This window comes from Cynocephalus volans, chromosome 1 (genome assembly GCF_027409185.1).
Source record: "Cynocephalus volans isolate mCynVol1 chromosome 1, mCynVol1.pri, whole genome shotgun sequence".
In the NCBI taxonomy this organism is placed as follows: domain Eukaryota; kingdom Metazoa; phylum Chordata; class Mammalia; order Dermoptera; family Cynocephalidae; genus Cynocephalus; species Cynocephalus volans.
This window is the reverse complement of record NC_084460.1, coordinates 83,177,294-83,203,788: the sequence shown is the minus strand read 5'-3', so window position 1 is coordinate 83,203,788 and position 26,495 is coordinate 83,177,294. Positions and strand designations below refer to the sequence as shown.

Below are 26,495 nucleotides of genomic sequence, written 5' to 3'. Positions count from 1 at the left end.
TAATTTGAAGGCTTTGGGTAAAGTCAACAAGGATCTCTTACATACTTATATTGCCTTTTAAATTGCAGCTCCTGTGGTGGTTGGAGGATATGAAACATTTCCGATGAGGACATAAAAACTTGGTTTATGAATAGCAGTGTCTAAGCATTTTGTAAACCTTACTCTTCAACAGCAGGGCACAGATTAAGAGAAAAAGAAATGGAAACCTGTAATGATTTTAGTGTAAATTTTAAGTTCCAAACTTGGGAGATTTTTTAAAGTATACCAGTGAGGGTAATAATTCCAGAATGTGTTGAGTTCAGATTTAATACCAAAAAAAAAAAAAGTTTGCTTTCAAACTTGATTCTGATTTATTAATATTCTCTTTCTTTCTTCTCTCTTACCTCCTCCTCTCCTCTCTCTTTGTAGGTGGTTCAGAAGTGTATGCCTTTCTTAATTGGGCATTTGAAGGATTCAACCCATAATGATGTCATCTTAAACATCCTTATAGAAATAGCAGGCTATGAACCAATGGCACTGAGCAGTTTTCTTCCAATGCTGAAAGAGGTTGGTGAGAGATTCCCCTACCTCACTGGACAAATGGCAAGGATCTATGGAGCAGTTGGGCATGTGGATGAAGTAAGTTTGCCTTCTTTCTGAATTCTATTGGCACTTAATCTATTGGCGGTCTATGACCTACAAAGTTGTCTTGGAACTTCTGAGAGTTCCCATTTCTCCTTCAAACCTTTTGCATGGACAGTGGCCTCTGGGTCAAGGTAGCAGGGTTATGTGTAAGTTTCAGGAAGTGAGGATTTCATTGCTGGTGTATTACCTGAGAAAGGAGGATTGAGGGAGCACTATGATAGATTCAAGACCAGTAAAAGAACTTTATCTCATTTCTGTTGCAGTTTTGCTTAACCCAGGGACCATCAGTAAGCACAGAATTAGGTCTCAGAGACTATCCCTTAATGACAGCCCACAGCTGTCAATGATTTTGTTTAATAACAACCAACAAAAGAGCTTTATCTCATTTCTGACTGCAGTTCTACTTAACCCAGGAGATAATCGGTGAGCACAGATTAGGTCTCAGAGACTACTCATTAATGACAGCCCATAGCTGTCATGTCAATAAGTGCCTGGCCTGAGTATGTTTTGAGCACCCTGAATGATGTTATTTGGGAGAATGAAATAAACGTTCGTAAATGTTTAAAAGTCCTAGCCTAAATATTTGCATAATGGAATCTTTCGGTGGGGACAACAGGATGCCATTAGATCTTGTGGGATTAGAATCTTTCCATTCTAACAACTAAGAATGTTTCCAGAAATTCAGGTTCTGAAGAGTGTCTCTGATGATTTTATATTGGGATTCAGGATTTTTATCTTTTTAAAATAAAAGCAAATACATAATTGATAAAGAGATTTTCCTTTAATTGACTTACATATAATATAATTAGCCATTAGAGAAATATAAAAATTGTTCAATTTTTAAAAGGAATTTCATAGTTCATCAAGTTTAACCCCTTGATTCTGCACAAGATAAAATTAAAAAACAGGAAGTTTACGTGACTTACCCAAATTTTGACAGGGTAATTAGAGACCCAGTTGGAATTAGATATTTTGTATCTTTGGCATTCATTTTCAAATTTTGTCTTAAAACGGTTCCTTGGTGCTGTTGTATTTTGTTTCTGCTCAGAGTGGTGCAGAGCCCTTGGGTCCTGGGCTTCCTCCTGGTAGAGACAATTCACCTCTAGCAGGAGAACTGAGCTCCCAGGCAGCCTGCACAAGTCAGTGTGAGGGTGGATCTTGAAAGGGGACTTCTTTGGTGCAGACATGCTGCTTAGTATAATCCCTTTCTGTTCACTGCTGTTGGGAGTGTCTTGCCCTTGCCACTGCCTGCCTTCTGGTAGCACTTTCTCCTGCCTGTCACCTTTGCTGCCAGGAGAACCAGCTGGCATGAGTGTTATCAGGCCAATATCAGCTGACAGCTGTTTAACTGAGTCTGCTGACCTTGAACACCTTTGCAAGGATGACAGGTTCAACCTCTGAAGTGTGAGGCTCTGGAATCCTTAAAAAGCATACTCTTTCTTTGCTTTAATAGTAGTTGTTTTGTCGTAAGTACATTTATGACTCATTAATGTATAGTAATGCACATTGGAGGTGACTAAACTTCCTGTGGAAAATGTAATCTTCTGTTAAAAAAAAAAAAAAAAACAACCAGAAATACTAGCTACATGCAATTATGTCACTGTAGGTTTGCCTGAACCAAACCTAATATGAAAGAGGCTGCTCTGTTAGGCAACATTCATGTGACTCTTGGTGGGTGCAGAGGAGAAGAGGTGGATCCAAATAACCTGAGGAATAATTCATTTCAGAATACAAATTTGTTTGTACTTTTTTTGCCCCCCCAAACAAACAAATTTTTCTGGTGGTTCTGAGTTCACCTCTCCTACCCCCAGCAGAAAACCGTGGTAGATCAAATAATTACCAAATATATCTGGATATCAGTATTACAAGGGAAACTTTTAAATACTGTAATTCTTGGGCCTCACAGAATACTAACTTAATTGAAATCTCCAGGAAAGAGACCCAGAAATCTGGATTTACGGGAACCTCTGCCAGGGTAATTCTGATGCAGCTGTTTGTGGATCAGCATTTGAGAACCCCTGACAGAATACTTAAAATCTCTTAGATTCAGAATCAGGTCTTGCCCATCATCCATTCTGTCCTCCTCCGTCAAGCCATTGCTAATCAATTTAATCATTTTCTAGACTACTGACATAGCAGTTTCAAGTAGGTTTGGTTGACAGTAACATGAAAACAAGACAAGGAAAACCAGGAGTGACTTAAAGGTAGATACCTATTTCTCTCCCACATGAAGAAGGCAGCCAGTCTTGAGCCCCATGTTTCAGAGGCCCAGGCTCCTTCTGCCTTGTTGCTTTCATCTCATGATCCAACACTGCTACCATCCCACCCATCAGGTCAGCATTTCAGCCAGCAGGAAGGGGAAAGAGGAGAAAGACTCTTCCAGACAGTCAAACACAACCTCCTATTTACATCCCATTGGCTAAATAGAACAAAGCTGAATATGACCACACCCAGCTGCCAGGGAGGTCAGAACAAGCAGTCTGAGTTCAGGTGGCCACATGCCCAGCTAATGAAGAGAGAATGGCAGTAAAAACGGGGGAGGACAAGCAACAGTCTCTGTGGCAGCTGGTCAATTCCCATTCCTCTTTCCTCAAAAATAACAGCTATACATTGGTGTAACTCCCTTCTGGCCCTGATATTCTTAGATGCCATTATTCCAGTTCATGTAGGATCAGTCTAATAAAATTACCTATCAATGTCATGCAGGATGCTTTGCTCAGAAATAATGCCCCTTCCTGTTTGCTTCTAATGCCCAAGATATTACCATTGGAAAGTCTTTCTTTTAGCTTTAAGAAATGCTACGGCTCAGATGTCTCAAGAGTAAGTGTAGTAGTCTAAGCAGCTAGCAACTGCTTAATTTGAGTGAATCTGTTCAACTTTCTAAATAAAATCTTGTGGAGCAATATTCCTAAAGACCAAAACCAACAGGCAAGATAGCTATGTATGTATATTCCCACCCAGCCTCTTCCCAAAAAGAAACAAGAAACTCCTAAGGTGGGCATGAGGGCAAAGTTCAGTATGATGTCCTGGGCCCCCATGGGAGAGGAAATTGCAATAAAGAGGAAACAGCAGAAACTTTGCCTTAGAAAAGCCCCACTGCTCTCTACGTGCAGAGCTTAGTCTATGGGCAGACAATGGGACATGGGCATATATGAGACATGGGGATGGTTGGGGTGTTTCTGATGAGACAGTCACAGGATCCTATTGACCTCTGGCCCTAGGATCCTCTCTCTCATCCCGTTCTGGTCTCATCAAAAAATTGACTTAATTTGAAAATTTTCTCTTTGACACCAAAGTAAAACTTTCAGTTGTTTTCAGGGGTTCAAATTATCAGATAATTTCATTGCTAAGATTTAAAAGATTTTGGAAATACAGAAGAGCCAATCTAACTTTGGAATCTTGCTCCAACTTTTGAAATGCACAATCTGTGACTGAGTGGAGCCTACTGTTAGACCCCTCCCTTATTGCCTGGTTTCCAGCAAACCCCAAGGTTTGATCTTTAAGAAGAAGAGCAGAATCTCCTAAGGGTATACAATTATTAGTCCGGAGACAGCCACAGGGCTAGAGTCAGCCTGAAATCACCCAAGTTATTAATTGGCTTATGCTTTACCTCCTGTGCTTGCAGGAAGCTATGTGTAAGAACTGCAGGGCTGGCCACAGGGAACCAGAGCAGGGCACCTGTCTTTCAAATCAGGGCCCATCTGGGTAGGCGAACTGCTTTCAACAGCTTGATTGCAGCATCATAATTGTTCAGTCTGTATTATACCCAGAAGAGGAGAGGTATACATATAAAACAAAAAGTAAAATCTGCAGTTCATTATTTTCTCTATCTCTCAAATTAACTTGGGGATCTTTTTTTGTCCAAATTTAAATGAAGCCATGCTTAATAGCCATATAGTGCTTGCGTCACTGTGGGAGGCCATGCCACAACTCACAGACCATTTCCAAGTATGTAGTGGCATTCAGAGCACATCTACTGGAGGGGGAATGCAACCAGAAGGACCAAAGGGCTGAGAAATCCACTTCTGGGGCAACTGATGAATTATTGCTCTTGGGGTACGCCTTTCTGTCCAGTGAAGGTGATATCTGGTTCTTCACAATGCCAGGACTTACCCCACTGCTGTGGTATGTTCGGTTGAGGCAAATTCACAGATAAGAAATAGTATTTTATTACATATGTCCTAAACATAGCAAAAATACATGGGCCCTTTTGTCTTTCTCAAATGAGAAGATTGCAGTGGAGACCTCTCAGACAATAGCAGAAGTGACTTCTTATAGTTCCTAAGGGCCTAGCATCCCCAAACATACATACCGACGTCTAATTCATACAAAGCACTTAGCACAGTGCCTAGCATACAAGTGCTTGATGAATTTTAACTAACAACAGCAACAAAATTGCAGCATTGGTATAATAAAAACCTGCCTAGCTAGAGAGGGCTAATGAGAAAGGAATGTGCTTCTTCCAACTCCAATGTATCTTTAGTAGAGTTACCAATTTTCTTCCTAAAAATACAAGTGTGATCCTACTTCCTTGCATGAAAACTTCTGTAGGCTCATCCACTGCCAAATACTATCCAAACTCCTTGGCTTGACCCAAATCTCCCTCATTAACTTCAGCTCTTACCTGGCCAGCCTACTCCATCCCCCCTGCATTCTGTCTACTAAGGATTTTACATCCTTCCCTGAACACTTCTTGCTCTAACATACATCATGATCTTCACAGCCTGTTCATCTGCCTGGATAGTCCTTGCCCCCTTCACCTACTTATCTTTCCTGACCCAGCTCAAATGAGGTCTCCTCTGTGAGTTCTTCCCAGTTCCCTTAGGCAAAGTTAACACCCCCAGTCTATACTCCCACCTTGCTTTGGTTGTACCTCAAATGTCACACCAACAGTTCCACATTGTAATTTGCAAGCCCAGGTTTATTTCTCCTCCGTGAGTCTCTGAGCTTCCAGAAGAAAGAAGTTATATCATATCTATCTGAATTCATGCGTGGCCAGAAGAATAACTAAGTACTCAAGAGTACTGATAATTAAGAATTTGAAGATTGAATTCTCACTTGACACTTTCAGTTGATCAAGTCACTTTCTAATTCTTCTAGGTGACACAATTATTACTTAAGAGAGGGGAAGAAAATATTAATGTGGAGAGGGTACTATACTTCAGAGCCTACACAATTACTACCTGATATCTAACAGGTGAAAGATGAGAATTTAATGGGAACGTGGGGTCATTAAGCAGAAAGCATGTGGTAAGGCATGGTTGCCTATAATTCCAAGGCATCCTGGCTCCTCGGTAGGTGCCTTAAGTGAAAATGATGCTGAGTGGACCATGAAAAGAGGTTTTTGCATACAAGGCTTCAGCAGGCAGCAAAATGGCTGGAGTACAGCTTCGAGAAGGAACATTTACCACAGTAGACTGAACAGTGACCACCACCTAGGACATGTCTGTGAATGAGCTTGCTTGCCATGGGGCGTCCATACAGTACAGCCCAGCGACTGAGAGGGTGGGCTCAGGAATCAGGTTGCCTGGGTTTCCATCCTGATTCAGCCACTTACCAGCTACGTGGCCTTTGACAAATCACATCACCTCTCTTGACTCAGTTTCCTCATCTGTAAAATGGGAATAGGAATATTATTCACCTCACAGGATTGTTGTGAGATTTAATGAGTTAAACTGTGCAGAACAATGTTTAGCAAATAGTAAACATTCAGTAAGTGTCAGCACTTTGTCCCTGTTTCTCCAAAGAAGGTGGCTGGATGTACGGGTATGTGTAGGACGAGTCAAAATAAGGACAGACAGAACTGGACTGAGGTGTTGCAGACAACCACGTGTGTCATTAAAGGTGAAACGCAGAACTGGCTATCCCTTTTTTTCTTTTTTGGAACATAACTGGTGTATATAGGTTTCTGCCCCTCGAAGTGGACTAGGTGTCTGCTTTGCACTTATATTGTCCACCATCACTCCTAGGAGGAATAAGATTGACAAAACAATAAAGCCCCATTTCATGAAGTTTTGTCATTTGAAATAGGCCTTGTTTTCTTGGGGCTCTGGAAGTGTGTTGCCTTCCATAAAGGGGAGGTGGTCCCCCTGCTCCACCCCCCTAAAAACAGCTAGAATAAGTTTGCAGGATTTAAAAAAAAAAATCTCTCATGAACTAAATCGGAAGTGGTTTAAATTAAAGCCAAGCCAGATTAATGTTCCTTCTCCTTGGAGGACTGAAATAGAATGTTTGTTTCTATTTTAGAGAGTTTTATTTGTTTCGTTATCTCCTCCCTCATTAGACTCTCTCAGCCATGCAGTGGTCTCAGCCCACTTCTTAGGATATTGTGGTTATTGCAGCCATCTTTCCTATCATGGGTCAATAAAAGAAGATACTCTTGTAGGAATGGCTTTGATTTTTTTGAGTCCCATTTGAACTCATGTTTCTGTCCATCTACTTAAGTCTCACATAAACGAACTGAAACAATTTTAGTTTAATAGTTAGATCCTCATATGGGACCTGGTCTCTTTAGGAGGCACATACCAGCACATAGCATGCACCCCATCGCTGTGTTTTGCACCCCATGCCAGACCTACAAGGCAACAGACCTAGGGGTGGAAACAGAGATGAGATGCTTTCACATGCTTTTACAAATGATCTCATAGCACGTGGAAGGATGCTATGGCCACTTGTTTTTCCTTAGCTGAAGACCCATAGCCTGCACCTGTGGAGATTCAAATGGTGTGCCCCTGAGTGCAACTGCTGCCATCGTGGCTGTCAGATCCTGTGCCCTCTGCCTTGTTTTTCTAACTGGCTGAAATATGCTGGCTAAGCACCAGGGTGTGTTTATTACATCCTCTCTGGGCTCAGAGTCATGGACACTTTTCAAGTAAAGAAGTGACACACATCTTGCCCAGGTCGCATTTCTGTGACATCCGGCAGGCCTACAAAAACACTTTCAGGAGGAAAAGGAAAAGAATGACAAAAGCAACTGAGAACCACATTACTGTCTCCATCCTGACTGTTGAAAAACATCCTGCGAAATAGGAGCTGGATGGATGATTTGCACCTTTAACTTGCAAATCAAGGCTAAAGAAGCTGGAGGCCATTCTGCAAGAGGAGGGACCTGTGACTTAAAACCAACAGTTCCCCAAGGATGATGAATACTATTAAAACTTTGGTGGGCTCATGACTTTGGGGATTCATTTTCTCAAGCCTTGGGTGGTGCCAGCTTGCTGCTACTTAATATCACAAAATTGTCAGCAACGGGGAAATATATTTTTTTTCACAAATGAAAATAGATTTATTGGTTTTTCTCTCTTAAACAGGTTATGTGGTAACTGTAAATAACACTATCAATAAACTTCTTACAAAGTGTAAAGCAAACAAAAACAAACTTTAAGTATATACAAAATATATTTTCAAATAAGAGTGCTGATATTCCTTATCCTTCCTCCCCCAATGATAGAGAGTTGGGTTGCTGATTCTTTCTGGGTACAAGACCCAGAGCTGGAGATGGGGACACAGAGAGGAGAAAGACATGGTCCCTGTCCTACAGGAGCTCACAGTGAATGGGGACAGGGCAGATGTACAAACAGAAAATTAGAATTTCCTTTTGGTACTTGCTATTACTGAATTTTGAATTGGACCTAGAAGGAAGTAAGTCATCCTGCAAGGGAGGTTTGGGAGAGTGTTAAAAGTTTGACTTGTGGGATGATAGGGTTGTGTTGGGGGAAGAGGAGGAAAATTTCCACGGGGAAGTCACATCACATGCCATGGCAATTAGCTTGAGGTTTCTGGAAGCTGATAAGTGCCTGGAGCATAGGATGAACAATGGAGGGGAGGGAGAGAACTGAGGCTGGACAGCAGACTGGGGCCAGATTATGAAAACTCCTTATGGATTAGCGGACAGTCCTGTTTTCTACCTACTCTCTCTCACTTGATTCATGACTGGATCCCAGGTTATCTTGGAACAGTGTTTTGTTTCCCTTCATGGTGCAGACAAGTAAATGTGATCCTATGTCTCTCAGAGTTCCCAAGAAACTAAAGAGCTGGTAACAGGACATACAGTCCCCACAAGTAGTTGCAAATGTGGAGTAGTAAATAATGGTTACAAAAGTTACATGTTGCAACAATTTCCAACAATATCTTGTAATTATCAACTGTAATTTGGGCCAACTGACCCAGTGCACAGAGGGCCCTCAGTTTTCCCCTTTGAGCTGGGGCAGGATGGCAAGCCCCACAACCCTTCAGCAGCACATGGAAGGGGTGTCTGCCTGACCAGTCTCCCCTCGGGATCAAACCCCCGAAATGGGAAGCATGGTCCCCCCATCTGTTCTTCCTCTTTCCAGAGGGGACCATGTGACTTTCTCACACTGGTGTCTGTGAAGGAAGTGGGCATGCGCCTGCTGCAAGAAAAGCAGAAGGCTATCACTTAGTGAGTGCCTTTCCAGCCCTGAGCCTGGTGAATGAGCCCTGGGTTTGTCAGAAAGGACAGTGGGCAGTGGTGGCAGATGGGTGGAAGAGGATGGAGTAGTTGCTAATTCCAGCTCAAAGCTTGCTGCTCTTCTATGACTGTCACAGCAGTCCTTGCCCTGCCATAGCCCTCAGACCTAAATCACTTCAGGAAGAGCCAGCTACTTCCAACTGCTAGCATCCCTTTGTCTTAAAGCTTTCCCCAACTTCACATGCCATTCTGCTAACACACATGGTGAGAAATTAATGCTTGCCCACCCCAGCAGCTTTCAACCAATCATGGGAGCTGGTGTGCAAATACCCCAACTCCCTGACCCCTCAAATGCAATAATCTTTCCTCAGAATTTCCTAGGCTACTTTCAGAGCTGCTCTCCTACTCTTTCTCACTGTTCTACTCCCCTACTGGTTTCCTGTAGTTTCCAAATAAACAAGTTACACTCAAAGCATCTCAGGGTCTGTTTCTAAGGAACCTGATCTGAGACAAAGGCATTTCTATAAGCTCCCCAGGTCATTGTAGTCTTCCCTTCCCCAGACATTTCAGAGTGTGCTCTGTAACAAGTTTAGCATCTGATTGTCTTTTGGTTTCATTTGCTTTCCATTTATTTAGTGTATGAATGCACTCACTCCCAACCCACTGTAAGTACTCTGAAGGGAGAAACCATGCCTTACACCTCCTCTTACACCAGTACTATGCATCTAAGTAATGGGCTCATAGTTGGCAAGTAAGTATCTATGGGCCACCAGATAACTGTTATGTAGAGGATGGAACTTGACTGAACATCAGTGTCTTGTACTAGTAGATGGCATCTGATGACATGGCAGTTTTTATTTGAGGAGGGCCAGGAAAACTATAGACATTGGGCTGCAGTCGTCAATTATGGGCACTGGTTTTCAGGACCTGTCAGATTACTTCCCGTGTGGTAAAACAAAGTGTGGTCCCTGGACCAGCAGCATTGGGCATCACCCAGTAACATGAATCAGAAGCTACTATTTAACAAGATCCCAGCTGATGCATATGCACTTGGAAAGCACTGCACCCAGGATCCAGGTCCTACAGGATTTATTTGCTATAGGACACCCCTTGAGGGCTGGACATGCCCACATATGTATATGCATGCATGATGCATGTATGTTTACAGACACACACATTCATACTCCCATTGCTTTCTTTGCAAGATCCATTTTTTTATATGTAAATAATCAATAATCTTTAAAAATTTTTAGCCTTGGCAATGTGGGAATAAAGAGGAACTCAGGGAACATTACCATTATTGCATTATTTATAATACAGTTCATGAACATTTATCACAACCTGCTGTGTGCAAGGACCTGTAGGAAGTACAGAGTTGAGTAGGATTCAACCCCTGTGCTGTTGATAGGGGCTTAGTTTTTTATTCACTTAGAAATGATCCTTCACTGGGCAAAAACTGAAGTGTTGATACTTCTTGTGTAATATTCCTAGAATTTCTCACTCCATCCCCACTCCTGTAGAAAGGGGGATGATGTTCCTAATCAATGATTTCACACAGAATATCATAGAGGATATATACAAGATTTTCCTATTGCTTAAGTTTTGATTTTGATATTTCTAATGCTACTTGACTTATTATAGTTCAAGTGGAATCTGGAAACATTCCCAAAACTCCCTGCAAGATTTGATACAGAGGTGGCGTCACCATGATGTCAAGTTTTATTACAAATGTACTCTCAAAAAATATGAAGAGAATATTTGAAGGTGGATGAATTTTGTTGCAAAGCCAAGGCTCTACTACTTTGGACTTATATTTACATTGCAGTCTTCTTCATTATTTATCAGAAAATTTAAGCCTGAATTTATTTTGGAGTGAGCAGAGTTGGAAACTTGGTACTGGTTCACATGGACTGAACTAAAGCCCTCTAAGAAAAGACGTATCAGACAGTTGGGTTATCAGCAATGGACTGTCACACTGAAATGTTCACACATTATAGCTTTTAGTATTAACCAGGATGACTGGCATTATCTACATGAGTACACGTAGATAGCACATAAGAAATTACAATGGGATGGGTATCGTAACATCACTTTATTTCTTGTTAAGTAATAAACAAATCTAAAGTGAATTATTCTACCTACCTCCATCTTAGGAAGTAAGAATGATCTCAAAGGCAAGACACATGAAATTTAGTATTCTGTACAGTAAATACAATGGGGACAGTAGACACAATAAGATGACTTTTCTGTTCTTCTGTTGAGAAATGGTAAGATTAAACCATAGGTCCATTCATGATCTCAACACAACCCTATCTAAAAATTCTAAACTGTTTTATTCTGTTGCCACCATTTACATAAAGATGAGCTCATAAATGAATAGAGAGCAATTTGCAGAGTAATTTTGTGTCTGGGAAATCATATTTCAAACTTTTTCTTTTGAGAGCACCCTCGCCAAAGAGACCATTACAACCCCATCCTATTAGCTGCAATTTGCTTCCATTCATTTACTCACTCATTCTTTCTTTCATTCATTCATTCACTTATTCATTCATTCCCTGCTTCTAGAAAGCAGTTAAAGCAGTTCCCAACAAAAACGCAGTTGCTATGAGACCAATAACTTAACCCAAGGCGAAATCCAGGAACTAAAAAAGGGAGTGTTGGAGGGATTGGTGGGAAGATCCCAGAGAAATATTTTTTTAAGCTTTCCTGGCTAAGTAAATCACCAATCCCAAGCAAGGTTACACTTTAGCAAAATGCATTTTTCCATTTCATTCTTTCCTATAAGTAATAAAATAATACTCACCCAAATCTTTCTGGCTAACTTGTATTTTGAGAGTTACATTTCAACTACCATAAATAAAACATTCGGGCTATTTCTTTTGAAAATAAGTAGGTGCAAAGAAAGATAAAGCCACCTTGCATCTAATTATGTAATGAGTTAATTATGTCATACAATCAGTAAATTATGGAAAATTCTATGTAGCTAATGTGTAGTTCAACTGAGTTAAATCTTACCATATTGTTCCATTCTCTAATGAGCAAAAAACACGTACTTATTTTTCCTGGCAAAAGGTTCAAATACAATGTTTCTTTTTCTCTTTCTTTCTTTCTTTTTCCTTTTTTTTTTCATTTCTTTATTTTTGGGCCCATAACAAGCATCTTTCTTCAAAATGCTTTCCATGATTGGGCCAGAAGGCCTGTGGTTACTTTTTCCTCCCACTCAGTGATTACACCGCATTTGCTAAACAGATATTGTGTAATTAAAGATGGGCTGCCTCTTTGAGTTCTCTATAAAATTTTCAATGCTAAAGTCCCCAGTGGTCTTTCAAAAAGTGTATTTAATTGAAGCCAAAGAAATAGTGGAGCCATTGTCCAGGATAATCAGTGAGAGGTCATTTACATGAGGGGACTGTGGTGTGGTGGGAGAAGAAATTCTGGCTCAGTGCAATTCATTCTGAGTGTCTGGAGCCCACACAAAAGATTTACCTTTAAGAGGCTAAGTTCCCAAGCCCCCCGTTTTTAGAGAATAAATCTGAACTATAGAACCTCTAAATCTTTTATCAAACCACCGAATAACACGACGTTCAAAGCTCAAATTAAGATGGCCTTCTACAGGCTTTACGGTCTGGAAGTTTTTGGAAGTCAATGCAATGAAAAGATGCTGGAAAATAAACTCTCAGCACAAATAGAGAAGAATTTGGGGTTTTAAATATAGATGTTGGCCACACTGAATGCTATTGGGGGAAAAATTTTTAATTGGAAATTGGAAAAATTTCTTTGACAGCAAACCATGTCCAGTTTTCTATTCTTTAAAAAAATTCTATCAAGCTGAAGGCATAATTTATTTAGTCACATTATTGTCTCAAATAGCATGAGCATAAAGTTAAGCCACCTCTTGTATTCTCTGACTTCTGTTTTAAATACTAAATTAATTCCATTCAAACATCTTTTTGAGGAAGATATAGTAAGTTCCATACTTAAATAAACCCAAGTCATAGTGTTTTATAAATACAAAAATTATATTTCTTTTACAAGGGTGGGGTTTACTTCAGCATTCTGTGCCAAATGCATAGAGTTGAACTGAGTCCAATTCATCCTTAATTTTTGCCATTCTACAAAATTTGAGGTTCATACAAAACAAAGGATACATCTGGTTTCATCAGCTGTTTCTTAACTTTTATCACTGCAATTTATTTTTAAAAATTGTTTTGCCCAGACACCATTGTTTTAGCAAGCATGATTTATTACTCTCCCAAGTGCCCAAAGAAATTATGTGTCCCTGAAACCATGCAAACTGAATAAAAAATAACAAAGAAAGAATGGGAACTTATTCCCTTTATATTTGACTAAGTGATCATTTAGAATATGTAAATAAGTTTCAATTCTCATAGAGTTTTTATTTATCAATGGATAGAGAAATATATTCAGTTACCCCAAGCTAATAGACAGAAAAATTGAGACATGACCAAAAGATAAAAGGAAAAATTGAAGAATGTGACTTTTTGGAATTCTATTTTAAAAATCAGCTCAAAGTTGGAGGATTATCTACCTAAAAGAGATATTAACAAGGTTTTTCTTTATTTATTCTCTGCTTTGGTCCATTAAAAAAGGATTTCAGGCATCTTGCTCAGTGTTCTGTTAAAAAAAAATGAACTCAGCTTTTGAATATGATAAACTAACATTTGATGTCTACTTACTTTATATCTTTATGCTAATATTTTAATATTTAAGGATATGCTAGGGGAGCATATCCTTGCCTGGGTAGCATACTTTTAAAGAATGAAGTTTATTAATTGTACAATTTTCTTGGAATTTACAGATTACTGGAGAGCTTGACCCTTACCTCAATAACAGCAACTTTTTATAGAATTGAAAATGTTTTGATAAAATATTTTTATTTCAGAATTCGGAAAAGATTTTAAAAGATTGGGGAATAATTGTAAAGAGTGAAAAGATCTAAAGATCTAAATATCTGTAGATGATGAGCTCAAATTGGGTTCAGGACACTAAGAAAATTTTAAGTTGCAATTTTTTATTTCATCACGTAACATTTTTAAAATGGGAAATTGGCTTTCTTGGTAAAATGCTGAGCATATTTCACTTCTAGGTAAACTTTTTTGCAGGTTACCATGACAGTGGTTCACACTTGCTTATTCTGAATTGGTTTTGGGGTTTTGGACATTTCTAGAACTTCCAAGCCATTATCAATTCACAAAATAAATTATCTGGGAAAAATTAGGGGACTATATAGCTTCTGAGATGGCTCATTTTAGTTTTTGTGATAACTCACATATTTTTTTAGTCACATTTGGGATTTTTGACACTCAAATAGTAATAGCTAACATTTGTTTAGCATTTCCATGTGCCAGGCATTGTTTTGAATGCTTTATGTTTTTAACGCATTGAATCCACACAACCACTCTGCGAAGTAGGTACTGTTTTATAAACTGAGCCATGGAGAGTTAAATAACTTGCCCAAGGTCTATGACTGGTTAGTCACAGTGCCAAACTCAAATTCAGGAAGGAGCTTCTGGGCCCACACTATACACCACCATACTACAGAACACGCCTGCCCAGATGCATGAGGCACAGCTGGAGAGCTTTACATGCTGCTGCCACCTTTCCATGCTCTGAAGGTAGAATGTTCCTTGTTAATATTTATCCAAAGACAATTTTTCACATGTATTGACAATTTGAACAGTCAACACTGTTCTCCCTGCTAGTTCCTTACTCGCCAATTCTACTTTGCATGCAGTAAAGAAAGCTTCTCAAAACCCCAAAACCTAGTCACATCTCTTTTTTGAGGGAAGATTTTAGGCAGTAGAACTATTTAGGCTGTTGCTAGAAGATGTTTGAGAGTGAGAGCTATAAATCTCCAGAGTGGGTGCAGTTCGGCAGTCCTGATCATGGCCGGGGTGGAGAAACTTAACACGTTGCTCCGACAGACGAGCTGAATCCAACAGAAAAACAGTACTAGGATGTCTTTAGTGGCTTTGTCTCAGTTATGGCTCTGGATTTTCTAAAGAAAGTGGCTGTAAGCCCACCAGTCAATCAGAGCATTTGAAATTTTATTTTAAAGGTCATTATGTCAAACTCTGGACAAATAACACAATAGGAGGTGCCAAACACCTCCAATATAATAGGACAAAGAATCATATACCTCCAGTAGGAAGAAATAAATTTACCTCTTCCAGAGTGATTCCCACTGGTTAACAATGCTTTTAAAACCTCATATTGGTTTATCTGCAAGGGATCTTGGAGGAAGGAAGGGAGATAGGAAGGGAGGGGCTCACAGATGCCTTCAATGTTATTGACAATCTTCTGTTTCATAACTTACATATATTTAAATGTAGTCTTTCATATGTAGCATATATTCCATAATGTCAAAACCAATGGAATCATTGAATATTTACTATGTGCCAGATAGTATGCCTGTCATTCAAAACAATAATCTTCACAGTAAAACACTCAGGTTCTTATTTTTTTCATTCATTGGTATTTCTGGTATCAGATCATGTTAAAAATAATACTTCTAATAACACCTGATTGCCACCATTCTTTTAATCACCTACTCTATGCCAGGCCTTTTATAGTTATTATTTTATTATTCCTCCCAACAACATCATGAAGCATTTGTGTTGGCTAAGATGAGTTTGGTGATAACGTATCCAACTAAAGCTGACTTCAGCAATAAGAACCTTTATTATCTCATAACAAGAAGCCTGGAAGACATGGTGGGTCCAAGATTTGTTTGAAAGTTTCACAACGTCATCAAGGACCTTTGATGACAGGTTCTTTCCATCCTCTCTTCGCCATTCTCAGTATATTTTAATTGGCTCCATAAACATGCCTCCTCGCGCTTGCAAGACAGCTGCCACCAATCCAGGCAGTACATGTAAATACAACAATGACTGGTTACAGAAAAGGGATGTGTTCTTCCACCTCTTTTTATTTGGGGATAAAACATTTTTCAGCCATTTCCCACCCCCAGAAAACTTCACCACGGGTCCAATTCCCAGGATTAAGTCATATATCCACCCTTTAGTTGCAAAGGAGCCTGATAAATTGAATAGCTATTATTTGCACTTTGTGGCAAGATAGGAGTCCTACCGATAAGAGAAAAAGGTGACAGGATGAGATATGACTGTTGACAGGTGGTCAAAAGTATCTGCCACCGAACTGCTAGCTCCAATTTACAGATGAAGAAACTGAGCTCAAATGGGCCAAATAAGATGCTCAAACTTATATAGGTTAGAAAGAACACAGGCAGAAATCATCCAAAGTTTGTCTCAATGTAAAGCAATCCATGCCTAAATAATCTCTATTCCTGGACCCCACCATTTTAATGAAATTAAATAGGAACTGGGATGGGAAGGGTTTACTCAGTATTAGAATTGTTCTAACAGCTTCTTAGGTGATTCTAACGTGTAGCACGGACTGAGAACCACTCACAAGGAGGACAGTGTTGAGAAAGGGTCTCAGGAGGCTTCTAGATTCAGCAGGGAAGAATGCTGTAATCAGTTGGTGATGCTGCCATGGGTGGAAGAAAGAAAGAAGGGTTGCTGCACACAGGGCTGCACTGAACGGTGTTTACCAGTCCTGGGAAAGTAGAAACATTCAGACTCTGGAGTCAGACAGGTCTCGATTCAATCTTGGTGCTGCCGCTTACGCATATCTTACCTGTGTAACTTCAGTCAAGTTATTGTCCCTCTTGACATCAGCATCCTCATCTAGATACCCATTTTGCAAGATGTTGTGAGGATTCAGTGGGGAAGCGGATGTCAGGCACCAGGCACGTAGTGGATGCTTAGTACAGGGAAACTATCATCATTGTAACCAGGCCCGTCCCCATTCTTTCTTGGCCATTTTCTGCGTTGGGTTCTGTTATCCTGACAAAAGATAACAGAGGAGCTTTATGAGACACGAATAGCGACATTTAAAAAACAAAATGATAAAAATGAATAATATGGCCAATGCAATTCTACAAGCGTATAAGCCAGTTCAGGGGTCAGAAAATTACTGCATGTGGACAAATTCAGCCACACTCACTTGTTACTTATTGCCTGAAGCTTTTATCCCACATCAGAGACCATATGGCCTGCAAAGCCATTTACTATCTAGTCCTTCACAGGAAAAGTTTGCTGACCCTTGATTCTAGTTTATCAGTCCTCAGTGTGGTCCATGGACCCCAAGACCCTTTGTGAGTTCAAAGTTATTCTCATCATAATACTAATACATCATTTACCATTTTCATTGTGCTGACATTTGCACTGATAGAACAAAGCAGTGGTGGGTAAAACTGCTGGTGCCCTAGCACAAATCAGAACAGTGACACCAAACCACTCACAGTCATATTCTTCATCAACACACATCTGCAGGAGAGGGGGAAAAAACAAACAAACAGCCAATTTCACTTAACTCAAGGTTTCTCAGCCTTGGCAATATTGGCATTTTGGGCGAGGTAGTTCTGAGTTGTTGGGGCTGTCCTGTGCACTGTGGGATGTTTGGCAGCATTTCTGGCCTCCTCTACCCACCAGATTCCACTAGCCCTCCTGCCCTTTCCCCAGTTGTGACAACCAAAAATGTCTCCAGACATTCTTCCAATTGTCCTCTGGGGGGCAAAATCACTCCACTCCCTTTCTCGCCCCAACCCCTCACCCAGAGAGGCACTAATTTGATGAAGCAGTAGAAATGATTAATTTTATTAAATCTCAACCCTGAGCACACGTCGTTTTAACACTCCATGTGGTTAGGAGGGAAGTACACATTGGCTCAGCCTTCTGCTACCTACTGAAACACAGACACACAGTGGCTGGCTTAAGAAAAAACACTTGTGCCATTGGCCTATCTGTCAAACTAACCCCTTTTATTATTATTATTCTTATTAGTTATGAATATTCATGGGGTACGAAGCTGACCATCACCACTTGTGCCCAAGATGTGATGGCCAGGTCAATACTGGCAGCAGGCCCGTTACCACAAATTGTGATTATACCCCATGTCTCCCACCCAATGATCCCCAACTCCCTCCCCCTCCCCCTTTCCTCCACTCCACTTTGTATCCCTAGGTCTGCTCTCTCCCTCTGCAAGTCCATCGCACCACAGTGGTCTTTCTTTCCTTCCTTCTTTCTCTCTTAGCTCCCACTTATGAGTGAGCACATGCAGTATTTTTCCCTCTGTGCCTGGCTTATTTCACTCAGCATAAGTTTCTCCAAGCTCATCCATGTTGTTGTGAATGGCAAAATTTCATTTTTTTATGGCAGAGTAGTATTCCATTGTATGTAATACCACCTATTCCCTATCCAGTCATCCATCAGTGGACATTTAGGTTGGTTCCATGTCTTGGCTATTGTGAAAACAGAGCTGTGATGAACATGGGATGGGAGTGCAGGTATCCCTTTGGCATAATGATTTCCATTTCTTTGGGTATATACCCAGAAGTGGGATTGCTGAACCATATGGAAGATCTATCTGTAGTTCCTTGAGAAACATCCATACTGTTTTCCATAGTGGACTAACCATTTTTTTTAGGGAACAGATTTTACTTAAAAAAATGACTGACAGCTTATGATTATTTGTCTGGGGCTGCTTGGTAGACATTATCTGGAAAATGAATGAAGTGAGACTTTTACTTCAAGCAAAACTACTGATACTAGTATTTGTTGCCAATGATATAACTTGAGCTTGCAAGTGAAAATTAGGATTTTGGGAAATCTGTATCTGCCACTGTAAACCTGACAGTTTCCCAATATGTAAAGAATTTTCTGGTGAGATTAGTGGTGATATTAACAAATGGGATGTTTTTGATACTCTATAATGAAATGCGTCAATATTTGCAAGAAATGCCTAACACAGTGAACCAATATTTTGCCAAATGACCAATGCTTAATGTTACAAAACCAGGCACATGTAAAATATCCAATCAAAATGCCATACCAGTGAATTTTAACGTGATAGGGTACAAAAAGTTAACTATTGTTGCACATTGCAAACAACCTCTATGAAACTACTGCTTATTGAGTTTTGGTGTAGTACCCAAGAAGAATATCCACAATTATCAAGGCTATTCAGAAAATAGCCCTCCTCTTCCCAAGCACATTACCTATGTGAGGTCAGATTTGACAGATCAAACACAGATGAGACTACAGCTGGCATTCATTTAAGCAGTTACTAAAATGATTTGCAAAAATGTAAAGGAATGTCACCCTTCTCACTAATTTTTTGTTTTGGAAATTTTTTTTTTCATAGAAATATGCTATGTATTTAACATGTAGTAGGCTTATTGTTATTTTTAAATGGATTAATTTTTTAATTTCTTGATTTTAACTTCCAATATGGTAAATATCAATACATATAACCCAGATGAACAAAAATTCTTTGGGGTCTTCAATAATTTTTAAGAGGGTAAAAGGGTCCAGAAACCAAAAGGTTTGAGAACTACTGATCTATTTTATATTTACAGAGTGTGTATGATATATATATAACTAAATTAAAAAATAATTCAGTGAAAGGACTACATATCTCTGATGATGAACAAGATGCAGAAAAATCGAGTGAAAAAATATGTGCGTGGGTGAGTTTTGTTTTTGTTTTTGTTTTTCTAATGTGTAATGAATAGTCCTTTCAACAAATGGTACTGGAACAACTGGAGGATCATATAGGAAATATTGAATCTCGATTCTACTTCACAAAAATTAATTCAGAATGACCCACAAGCCTAGACATAAAAACTAAATATAAACCTTCTAGAGAAATAGAGGAATATGTATGTGACCATAGTGTAAGGAAAGATTTCCTATATAGAACACAAAAGCATTAATAAAAGGAAAAAAAATCAATAAAGTAGACAATCCAAATTTAGAACTTCTATTCTTCAAAGGATACAATTAAGATAAAGAAAATTTAAGCCACAAAATGGAAGACAATATTAAATAGTCCTACAACTCAGTAATAAAAAAAAATAATAATAGGAAAAAGTTGTGAACAGAATCTTCAAACAAGATATAGTAGTGACCAATAAACAAGAAAGGATGTTCAACATTATTATTTTTCAAGGAAATGAAATTAAACCATCATGAAGTGACACATCACATAAGTGAGAGAGGACTAAATTAAAAGGTCTGATAGTGCTAGGTTTTGTGTTTTTTTTTTCTTTATTACTATATTGATCATTACATGGTTTAATCATTTTTTTGTAGCCTTTACCAACTTCTCACTAATCACCCATCCCTCTCCCCCTTTGCCACCTCTGATAGCCTCAGTTCTGTTCTCTCTTTTTGAAAGTTCAATAAATTATTGTGAATGATGTATTTTTCTTTCTTCCTTTTTAAATTTATTCACTTTTTTTCAGTTCCCACTTATGAGTTAGGACACACTATTTCTCTTTCAGTGCCTGGCTTATTCCACATAACATAATTTTCTCTAAGTTCATCCCTGTTGCTACAAATGGCAGAATTTCATTCTTTTTTATGGCAGAGTAGTATTTCATTATGCATATGTACCACATTTTCCTTATCTAGTCATCCATCAATGGACATTTACATTGGTTCCAACTCTTGGCTTTTGTAAATAGAGCTGGGATTACTATGGGAATGCAAGTATCCCTTCAACATGATGATTTCCATTCCTTTGGGTATACCCCCAGCAGTGGGATTGCTGGATCGTACAGCAGTTCTATCTGTAGTTGTTTGAGGAAACTCCTATCTCCACATCCTTGCAAGCATTTGTTACTCTGGGTTTTTGATAATGGACAATTTAAGTGGGGTGAGATGATCTCTCAGTGTGGTTTTGACTTGCATTTCCCTGATGTTTAGTGATGTTGAGCATTTTTTCACGTGTCTGTTGACTGTTCATCTATCTTCCTTTTTGAAATGCCTATTCAGCTCCTTTGCCCAATTTTTAATAGGGTTACTTTTTTTTTTTTTTACTGCTAAGTTGTTTGAGTTCCTTGTGTATTCTGGATATTAATCTTGTTGGATGCATAGTTTGAGAATATTTTTTCCCGTAATGGAGGTTGTCTTTTCACTTAGTTAACTGTTTCTTTTGCTGTGCAGGAGCTTTTTAGTTTGATATAATCTCATATGTTTATTTTTTCTTTTAAAACCTGAGCTTTTAGGGTCTTATTAAAAAAGCCACTGCCCAGTCCTACCTCCTGAATTGTTTCTCCTGTTTTCATTTGGTAGTTATATAGTTTCAGGTCTTATATCCATTTGGAGTTGATTTTCACATATGGCGAGAAGTACCAGTCTAGTTACATTCTTCTACATATGGATGTCTGTCTTCCCAGAACCAGTTATTGAAGAGGCAGTCCTTTCCCCAATGTATGCTCCTGTTGCCCTTATCAAAAATCAGTTTGTATGTATGTGCATTGATTTCTGGGTTTTCTATTCTGTTCTATTGGTCCAAGTGTCTGTTTTTATGCCAGCATCATGCCGTTTTGGTTACTATAGCTTTGTAATATAATTTGAAATCAGGTAGTGTTATGCCTCCAGCTTTACCTTTTTTGCTCAGAATTGCTTTGGCTATTCAGGATCTTTTGTTGTTCCATATGATGTTAGGATTGTTTTTTCTATTTCTTAGAATATCATTGATATTTCAGTGGTGATCACATTGAATACATAGATCAGTATGGATATTTTCACACTGTTAATTCTTCCAATCCAAGAATGGAATGTCTTCCTATATTTTTGTGTCATCTTTAATTTGTTTCAGTAGTGATTTGTAGTTCTCGTTGTAGAGCTCTTTCACCTCCTTCGTTAAATGGATGCCTAAATGTTTTATTTTTTTGGTGACTATTGTAAATGGGCTTGATTTCTTTTTCTTCTAGTTCATTGTTGGAGTTTAAAAATGCTATTAACTTTTGCATGTTGATTTGTATCCTTCAACTTTACTGAAATTGTTCATCAGCTCTAAGAGTTTTTTGGTAGAGTCTTTAGGTTTTTTCATAAATAGGATCATGTCATCTGCAAACAGTGACAGTCTGACTTCATTTTTTCCAATCTGGATACCACATATTTCCTTCTATTGCCTGATTAGTCTGGCTAGTACTTCCAATACTATGTTAAATAGGATTGGTGAGAGTGGGATTCCTTACCTTGCTCCTGTTCTTAAGGAAAAATCTTTCAGCTTTTCCACATTCAGGATAACACTGGTAATGGGTTTGTCATATCTGATTTTTATTGTGTTGAGATATTTTCCTTCTATACGTGATTTGCTGAGAGTCTTTATCATGAAGGGATGTTGAATTTTGACAAATGCTTTTTCAGCATCTGTTGCGATAATCATATGGTTTTTGTGCTTGATTTTGTTGATGTGGTGTATCATATTTATTGACTTCATATGTTGAACCATCCTTGCATCCCTGGGGATGAATTGCACTTGATCATGGTGTATAATTTTTTGATGTGTTGCTGTACTTTGAATGTTAATAATTTATTGAGGATTTTTGTGTCATGTTCATCAGAGATATTGGCCTGTAGTTTTCTTTTTTGTTGTATCTTTGGCTGGTTTTGGTATCAGGGTGATGCTGGCCCCATAAAATGAGTTTGGGAGAATGGCCTCTGTTTCAGTTTTTTGGAATAGTTTGAAGAGACTTGGTATTAATTCCTGTTTAAAGGTTTGGTAGAATTCAGCAGTAAAGCCTTCCAATCCTGGGATTTTCTTTGTTGGGAGACTGCTGATTACTGCTTTGATCTTGTTGCTTGTTATTGGTCTGTTCAGGTTTTCTATTTCTTCTTGGTACAGTCTTGGTTGTTTGTATGTGTCCAAAAATTTATCCATTTCCCCTAGGTTTTCAAATTTGTTGGTGTATAGTTGTTTATATAGTCTCTAATGATTCTTTGTATTTCTGTGGTATTGGTCGTAATGTCTATGTTTTATTTCTGATTTTTGTTAGTGAGGTCTTCTCTCTTCTTTTTTTAGTTAGCCTAGTTAATGGCTTGTCTATTTTGTTTATCTTCTCAAAAAAGCCAACTTTTTGTTTTATTAATCTTTTGTATCATTTTTGGGGGGTGTCTATTTCACTTAGTTCTGCTCTGATCTTAATTATTTCTTTCTGTCTACTAATTCTGGGATTGGATTTTCCTTGTTTTTCTAGTTTTTGAGGTGTAACATTAGGTTGTTTATTTGAAATCTTTCTATTCTTTTGATGAAAGAATTTATTGTAATAAACTTCCCTCTTAGTACTGCTTTTGTAGTATCCTACATGTTTTGGTATGATGTGTCTTAATTTTCATTCGTTTTGAGAAATTTTTTTACTTTCTGTTTAATTTCTTCTTGGACCAATAGGTCATTCAGTAGCATGTTGTTTAATTTCCAGGTGTTTGTATAGTTTCCAGAGTTTCCCTTGCTGTTGATTTCTAGTTTTATTCCATTGTGATCTGAAAAGATACTTGGAATGATTTTAACTTTTTAAAATGTGCTGAGACTTGATTTGTAACCTAACATGTGGTCTATCCTGGAGAATATTCCATGTGCTGATGAGAAGAATGTATATTCTGTAGTTGTTGGATGAAATGTTCTGTAGATATCTGCCAGGTCCAATTGGTCTAAAGTGTAGTTTAAATTCTGTATTTCTCCATTGATTTGTTGCCTGAATAGTGTGTCTAGTGCTGAGAGAGGGGTGTTTGGGGTCCCTACTATTATTGTATTGAGGTGTACCTCTTTCTTTAGACCTAATAGTGTTTGCTTTATATATCTGGGTGCTCTAGTGTTGGATGCATATATATTTATGATTGTTACATCTTCTTGCTGGATAGATACCTTTATTATTACGTAGTGGCCCTCTTTGTCTCTTTTTATGGTTTTTGGTTTAAAGTTCATTTTATCTGACATAAGAATATCTACTTTTGTTCATTTTTGGTTTTCATTTGCATGGTATATTTTTTTCCATCCCTTCGCTATTAGTCTCTGTGTGTCTTTACAGATGAGTTGAATCTCTTAAAGACAGCATATAGTTGGGTCTAGCTTTTTAATACAGTCAGTCAATCTTTGTCATTTGAGTGGGGAGCTTAATCCATTTACACTTAAGGTTGTTATTGAAGAATATTATCTTACTCCTGGCATTTTATAGATTTTTGTTTGGATGTTTTAAGCATCTTTAAATATCTTTGTTCCTTTCTTCCCCTTTTGTTGTTTGTCTTATGTTCATTGGCTTTTTGAGGTGGTAAGATTTAGTTTCTGTTTCTCATTTGCATTTTTGTTCTATCAGTGGATTTTGTTCTTTCTTGTGTATTCATGGTAGTGATTATTGTTTTTTGAATTCCAGATGAAGGACTCCCTTGAGAATTTCTTGCAGGGCTGGTGTTGTGGTAGTGAACTCCCACATTTTTTGTTGTCTAGGAAATACACTATTTCTCCCTCATTTCTGAGGGAGAGCCTTGCTGGGTATAGTATTCTTAGCTGGCAGTTTTTTTCTTTTAGTATTTTGAATATATCATTCCATTTTCTTCTGGCCTGTAGAGTTTCTATTGAGAAGTCTGCTGTTAATCGAGGGGGGCTCCTTTGTAGGTTAGTTAATGCTTTTATCTTGCTGCTTTAGGATTTTCTGTTTGTTTTTGAGCTTTTCCAGTTTGACTGCAATGTGTCTCAGAGAGAACATTTTTGGATTGAATCTGTTCAGGGATCTTTGAGCCTCCTTGATCTGAAGATCTGTGTCTCTCCCTATATCTGGGACGTTTTTCACTATTATTTTGTTGAATAGGTTTTCCATGCCTTTTCCTTTCTCTTCGCTTTCAGGACCAACCGTGATTTGGATGTTTGTGCACTATGGTTGTCTGCTAGCTCTCTTAGATTTTCTACATTTTTAAAAATTCTTCTTTCCTTTTTGTATCTGCCCAAGTTATTTTGAAAATACCATCTTCAAGGTCAAAAATTCTTTCTTCTGCTTGTTCTAACCTGCTGCTTAAGCTCTTGGTTGTGTTTTTTATTTTGTTGAATGAATCCTCAGTTTCAGGAGTTCTGCTACATTCTTTTTTAAGGTATTAATCTCTTTGTAAATTTCCTCCATCATATCCTGGATATTTTTTCTCTTTTCATTATGTTGTCTGAGTCTTCTCTTATCTCATTGAGTTTTTTTAAGATTGTTGCTAAGAATTTCTTTTCAGTCATTTCAATGGTTTCCTGCTCTATGGGCTGGTTTGAGAACTACTGTATTCTTTAGGTGGTGTCATAGTTTCTTGGTTTTTCATATTTCTAGTATCTCTACATTGATGTCTGGTCATCTGGTATAGCAGTTGCTTCTTCTGTTACTCTGGAGTGGACTTTGAGGAGAGAGACAGCCTCTTCTTTTTCCAGTCTCTGCCTGTGATTTTCCTTGTGTCAATGCAGTTGAGTGAGCAGCAGGCTGCCTTCACAGTGGCTGAGGCCACTACTGTGGCAATGTACCAACCTTGCAGCAGCATTGGCTCTGGTGGTGGTTATAGTGGGCCACCCATGTGGAAGAGGGGCTGCCTGCACCTCTGAATTTGTGCTTTGTGATGAGAGGGGCTGGTGGCATAGCCAGTGAATGTACAGATTTAGAGACAGAGGGGACATGTGACCTTGAGCAAGTTAGTCTTCTATCTATTTTCAGTTTCTTCCTTGTAAAATGGCAGTGATCGTAGTACTTACCTCAGAGCATTATTCAGAGGAATACATGAGTAAATACCTACAAAGCATGTAGATTAGTCTTGGCACTTAGACTAAGTGCTCTCTGGGAGTTGGTTATTACTATTTTAATAATAAAGAATAAATTTGTGTCAGAAGGTGTCTTAGTCCATTTTATGTCACAATAACAGAATATATGAGACTGGGTTAGTTATAATGAACAGGAACTTATATTGCTCACTGCTCTGGAGGCAGGGAAGTCCCAGAGTATGATGCTAGCATCTGGTTAGGGCCTTCTTGCTGCATCATCCCATGGCAGAAGTCAGAAGGGAAAGAGAGGGCAAGTATAAAAGAGGAAGGAGGGTCAACTCATTCTTTTATCAGAAACCAACTCCCAAGATAACAAACACACTCCCACAATAACAGCATTAGTCCATTTATGAGGGCTCAGATCCTCATGACCTAATCATCTTTTAAAGGTTCCACATGTCAACACTGTTGCATTGGAAATTAAGTTTCCAACACATGAACTGTGGGGGATACATTCAAACCATAGCAGAAAGGATAAGGTCTGGCCCACAATTAAGGCATACATGTGCTGCTGACCCTATCCCCACAGTGGGATAACTGAAAGCAGAAAAATGCAGTCACTGTCCTCAGAGACAAAATATCATGAATCCAAAAAGAAATCAAGTCTCCTAACCCCCTTCTTGCCCTAACAGTGCACTTTCTAATCCAAAATCACATCTGTTACCCCTGTGAGGTACATGGATGTGCTCCAAGGTTTTAGAATAAATGATGTGAGGTTGGCTTGGTTTCATATGTTAGTTCCAGAGCAGTTATAATTTTTCTTTTTCCT

General features: G+C 38.7%; 1 protein-coding gene across 2 annotated transcripts in view; it reads left to right on the top strand.

The window, feature by feature from the left end:
* The window catches only part of VEPH1 (ventricular zone expressed PH domain containing 1), a 214,706-nt gene that overhangs the window by 75,912 nt on the left and 112,299 nt on the right, over positions 1-26,495 (top strand). For both annotated transcript variants that reach the window (XM_063104466.1, XM_063104456.1), the window contains exon 5: positions 409-618. In XM_063104466.1, the coding sequence (XP_062960536.1) occupies positions 409-618 (210 nt within the window). The remainder of the gene's footprint in view (positions 1-408; positions 619-26,495) is intronic.